This window comes from Colletotrichum tamarilloi (assembly GCF_030869305.1).
Source record: "Colletotrichum tamarilloi strain Tom-12 chromosome Unknown Scaffold_352.1, whole genome shotgun sequence".
NCBI classification, from domain to species: Eukaryota; Fungi; Ascomycota; class Sordariomycetes; order Glomerellales; family Glomerellaceae; genus Colletotrichum; species Colletotrichum tamarilloi.
Genome location: NW_026849734.1, coordinates 1 through 5,437, shown reverse-complemented (window position 1 = coordinate 5,437; position 5,437 = coordinate 1). Strand labels below are relative to the sequence as shown.

Genomic DNA, 5,437 nt, shown 5'->3' with positions numbered 1-5,437 from the left:
CCGCTTGTCATCAAGGATTCATGGCAATATCCCGAGCGCGATGAGGAAGGCGATCTTCTGCGTGAGGTGACGGACAAAGGCATTGTAAATGTGGCCCGGTATTATCACCACGAAACGGTCCGGATTCTTGAGACAGAGGATGACATCTGGAACAACGTTCGACGTGGTCTTGATATTACGGCAGCGACGAATTACCGGCCGGGACGACAGATACCACCAAGCAAGATGGTAAAAGACGACCCGCGGAAGGGCCGTCCCGGCAGCAGCAAGAAGCGGCCCTCCAGCCAAATCGACTCCGCCTTACCCCCAAGCAAGCGGTCCTGCTCCATGTCTCCAACAAAGGTGCCAAGTACCCCACCCAATCGGGTTCATCGGCGCATCATTCTCCGGGATTACGGCAAACCCATCTACGAGGCGAGCTCTCGATCAGCATTGCTTGCTGCCCTGGTATGCTGCATTGACGCCCACGAGTCTTTGTCCAAGGCAGGCATTCTCCATAGAGACATATCCATCAACAATCTCATGATCAATGAGGATAGTCGCAACCCATCCTGGCCTGCCTTCTTGATTGATCTTAACCTGGCCATTCGAGAGCCAAGAGAGGGGTCCTCTGGTGCCAAGGGAAAGACTGGTACGCGGGCGTTTATGGCAATCGGGGCGCTGCTCGGCGAGCAGCATTCGTTCATGCACGACCTAGAGTCGTTTTTCTGGGTGCTTTTCTGGATATGCATTCATTATGATGCAGATGGCAAAGATGTTGGCCCGACCGGGTTTGATAGGTGGAACTACGAGAGCGATGACACGTTGGCTGAGCTCAAGATGGGTGTAGTTGCTGACGAGCAGTACTTTCAGCAAAAGATTACGGAGAGCTTCACTGCACAATACCAGCCACTCGTGCCCTGGGTCAAGAAGCTACGAAGGGAAGTATTCCCTAGTGGACGTAAATGGAACAGTTCAGAGCCTGGACTATATTCCTCCATGAGGCAGGTTCTTGACGATGCACGGAAGGATCCAGAAGTGCTAGCAAACACGTAATGTCATATGAGACTCTACACTGTAGTCAAATAAGTACAGCACGTTCAGCTAAGCTACGAAAGATCGTTCTTGTTGCCTTTCCGACAACTGCCGTCCGCATCGCCAGAAATCGATAAGACGCAGATCGTCAATCAAAAGCTTGATACCCCCAGTGGCCTGTTCACCCTTTGGACAGTCGGTGGATCATTTGCGGTCTTGACGGACGATCATTTCGGATATGGGCGAAGACGACCATCCAGAGGACGCATCGAAGCAAGCAAAACCACTTTGACAATCAATCATACCTCTGATGTCCATCGTCAGGCGAAGGCTCGCGGTATCAGCAAGAGGGCAGCGAGGGTGCACATAACCTCGACTAACGCCGAGGCCAACGGTATCATCTCATGGTAACCTCGACCGAACTCGTGTTCATGACTAGAGGAGGGCAGATCTAGGCAAGTAATTATCTGTAGTAATAGATTAGCACAGATGGGCTTAGAGGAGGCATTCGACAAGGCCGCAATTTGGACGGAGAGCACGGTCGTGGGAGATTGCAAAGCGAGGCATTCTCACCTCGGGTAAATCCGACCAGTCTCAGAGAAGATGTTCGTCTGTAACTGGTCTCGGTGCATGCTAACCGAGTGGATGATACAGAAGCCGGGCATTTTTGACCATGTTTTGTTTCGATCCTCTAGCGTGTTGTGTACGCTTTTCGCCGGCATCGAAATATTGCGCGGCTGCGATGTAATTACGACAGCTATAATCTAGACACTATCGATGTCTTTATGCATCATAGAATGCGCCTTTGTGTTAACATTCCGCCGTACTACGAAGCTATCAACTGTCTTCATCCTCTTATCCCGACGAAGCAGCAGCAAGGTAGGTGGGATTTCGGGCTCAGGGTGGACTCGCGTCAATGCTTGCTGATCCCATGTCCCGGTCGACCGTTCCTTCGCCAACACCTCTTTGCCCGCCGTTTAGATCTGAGGCCTCTCCATGGTTAGAGAAATGTTGCTGGGTGTCATGGACTCCGAGATTGTAGCAGGAGACGAACCCCGGTTAACCGGTGTGTGGGCTCTTGCTACCAGGGGCAGATACAATCCCCAGGTATTTAGAGCGACGTTCTCGCACAACTGGATCATCGACTTGAAGTCCTACTTCACCTCACTTTTTCCTTCTTATCGCCCATACATCCCACATATGAATCATTCCTCTGCATCACGGATCCTCAAATGTCTGCTCCTTTCAAATGGTCCAGTATCCCGACATACGAAACCCTATTCGAACGCCTTGGTTATAAGACTCAAGGGAACAGAAGAAGATCAAAATGAAGTTCAGGAAATTCAGAGACACGTATCCGGCTGCCAGAAGTTTGAAATGCGAAGGCTTTACCAATTCGCACTTGGCCAAACATCAAGAAGAGATTGGTGGCATTGTAGATGCCTTTCTAGATAAACACGCAAAACAGCTGTGGCCCCCCGACGAACATGCATCTCTGCACCACAAACTACAGTACCCGAAAGACGAGACTAAGTGAGTCCATATCATGGGAATTCGGTCGGACAGGAATTGACATCGGTGTGTTTCAGAATTAGAGAAGTGATCTCAAGAGTTATTCTTCGCCAGAGTTACTGGGCGGGGAAATACTCGAGGAAGCGAGAAAGGCAGACAACGAAGGCGATGGACGACCAAGACGAAGAAGACGACGATCCATGTCCGGAAGACACAGACCGTACGGTGAAGGACTTCTCCAGCCGCGATGTGGGCGGGCACCTTGAGACCATACATGTTGCGCCTGTAACCACCGCGGCAATCCTGCATACACCATGCATGGAAACATCGATACATGGATCTGCGAAACGAGGCGCATCCTCTGTCCGCGATTATCCACCTGCAAAACGAAATCGACGACGTCTTGCAGCGTACGTGAGCCGTAGGTCATTCCAGGACAACAGTACCAACACCTGCCACGAGCAGGAGAATATCGTGGTAGCCGAGTGCTCAGCTCGAAGCTCATCTAATCAGCCGTACGACAACGATAACTCAGCAGACGGACCCTCAGTGTCAGCGAGTGAAACTCGTTCCAGAACCAACGAATCTAGTATTGCCGACGAAGCTGAGCCCGTCCCAGGTCTTCGAGCCTCGAAGTCAGCCGCTGGAAAGCAGCCTCAAGTCGAAGAAGATAGTACCCGCGCTGTGTCTACGGACGAAGCTCTCGCAGAAACGGGCCCAACCGAGGGGACTGCTACGACCACTCAAGGAGAGTCAATCGCAGAAGCACAGGTAGCGAGAAGCTATGATCCGGTCTTACCTGTCTCACAGAGGTTGATCCTCGGCGGCGAGGGAACGCGAATTTGGTCCGGTATGAACAACACAGTTCAGTCTGCACCAGAGGTTGAGTTCACCTACGGCATTACCATACAGTACCCAGTGCACCTCAGGATACCGTGGACCCCCAGGGGTCACCTTGCTTTCAAAACCCTTACCGACATGGAGACTGAACTCAAGACAGTGCTGGAGGAAGGCTTGACCCGAACGACAGGCAGACAGGACTTCGCTGACCTGAAGGACTTCCGGATTGAGTCGTGGCGTTTCGATATAAGTGGTCATGGCGCAATTTTAGATTTCGACGTCAAGGGTGAGATAGAAAAACAGTTCGACCACATGAAGAGAAAGGCAAAGCAGGAGATGCAACTGGCGATCCAGAGGTCACCGGAGTCAAGACCGTCGTTCAATATCGAGATTCAGATAGTCACCAGCCGAGATTCGGGGATCAGGCAGACGGGCGGCCGCAGCTTTGATTGGTAGCCTTTTATGTGTTAAATCAGATGTGGTTCCTTAGATGGAGAATCTTATCTTTCCGGAGACGAAGGTGGCCCGTCACAGTAGAGTTAACCTACTTTGTTGTAGGAGTTGCAAGGAGCAACAATCGGATAATAGAAGAAATTACACGTTCTGAAGAACGTCTCCATATCAACGTTGAAGATTTGGCCCGGGCTTCCATAAGCCAAAGCGTCGTCAGTCCACAAAGTCCGCTCACGTAAAGTCAGCAAGGTGCTCTAGAGGCTTTTGTTCTCGTTCCACCATGGAAGGTAGTCCTGACTGCCCCCGTAGTTTCCTATATGTATGGGTTCCATGTCGACTTGTTCGAGTTTCCACTTCTGTAGGGTAAGGCACATGGTCTGGAAGAAGTCGGAGGAATCATGATATCTGTCAGTAGATGTGGATGTCCTGCGTTGACCTGAAGAAATGCCGAGGAGCTTTGGGCGTCCCGAGAGAGGTGTAGTCATTGAGTCCGAAGCTCTCCGATGCCTCAGGCCATTTGTTGAGCAATTTTTATCTGGCTGGAGCTCTGCAGCTGGGAATGTCGTTTTGAAGGCTTTCGGCTTCTTGGTTGAGCATATATACTAATTCAAGCTTGCCTGAAAAAGTCTAGGTCGATCCCAAATGATGGCGCCCTACAGAAAAGTCTCAACACCTCCACTTTCATAGACGCCTCTGCGTGGAATTCTGAGGATTCGAGCGGCCGACACGACCTGTCCATACCTCAGCAGGGGTATCAGATCAGCAGTCAAAGAACGACGTCCAGTGACACTTGGGGAATTTGCGAGCAGCCGGCTTCCGTTCAGCCACTCTCTCCTGCCCAGCAACAATGAATTCGAACTCGACAAAAGCCAGTGCATTTCTGCCCGACGGCGGCTGGTGATGATCGAATTCAGATTTTGCCCTTCAAGGCCCTTCCGTCATCCACTAGCATGTCCTTCTTCGCAAAACCAGCAAGAATCGCGAGCGACCGCGAGATGGGAACGAGGCGGTGGAAGCAGCACATCATATGTCAAGGCTTACCGAGAGTTCATCTATTTTAAAGCCCGATAGGTTGAAGCACTATAATTATGGGAATTCTCCAGCAGGCTGACTAGCTGCTGAGCGCCATCACATCCGGGGAGATGAGTACCAGCGGTTTAGAGAATAAGATCGGGGGGCTCTTGGTACGATTTGATTATTAGATGTGAGGACGTGGTGTGTTATCTGTTTGGTTTGCGAACGATGAAAGCAAGCAACGCAGGATAGTCTTCCAAAAAAGAGTATGTTGTTTGTTTGTTACTGTGCCACCTATCTCGCTTCATATGATATGGAGTGTAACTGAGATGCTGAGACGGATTGAATGAATTGAGTCGACGTAGTTGACCACGGTTGAAAGAAATATCTCTTGGTCCTAGATCAGGCCAGGGTCATTCAGAAGAACGCAATTGCCGAGCTCGTGAGAAGAATGTAGGCTGATGCAAGTGTTTGAACACCGATTGAGTTGGATGGAACTGAAGGCAGGAAAGCAACTGGATTGCCTAGTCACCTTGAAGAGTAGTATAAACCTTGAACAGTCTCAGTTCATAGATGTGCTATCTCGATCCGGCTCCGATCTTGC

At 50.7% G+C, this 5,437-nt stretch overlaps 3 protein-coding genes across 3 annotated transcripts; all 3 read left to right on the top strand.

Annotated features, from left to right (window-relative positions):
• Nucleotides 1-225: 225 nt before the first annotated feature.
• Nucleotides 226-1,035, top strand: CTAM01_17117 (uncharacterized protein; the record flags this gene model as incomplete). Its single annotated transcript, XM_060533106.1, has 1 exon — nt 226-1,035. The coding sequence occupies one exon, from the start codon at nt 226-228 to the stop codon at nt 1,033-1,035; it is 810 nt and encodes a 269-aa protein (XP_060372318.1).
• Nucleotides 1,036-1,074: 39 nt separating this feature from the next.
• On the top strand, nt 1,075-1,425 carry CTAM01_17116 (uncharacterized protein; the record flags this gene model as incomplete). Its single annotated transcript, XM_060533105.1, has 1 exon — nt 1,075-1,425. A coding segment is annotated over one exon (351 nt), but the record flags the coding sequence as incomplete, so codon positions are not given.
• A 916-nt stretch (nt 1,426-2,341) lies between these two features.
• CTAM01_17115 (uncharacterized protein) lies at nt 2,342-3,822 on the top strand (the record flags this gene model as incomplete). The annotated part of the gene is made up of 2 exons (XM_060533104.1): nt 2,342-2,547; nt 2,604-3,822. The coding sequence occupies 2 exons, from the start codon at nt 2,342-2,344 to the stop codon at nt 3,820-3,822; spliced, it is 1,425 nt and encodes a 474-aa protein (XP_060372316.1).
• Nucleotides 3,823-5,437: the final 1,615 nt, after the last annotated feature.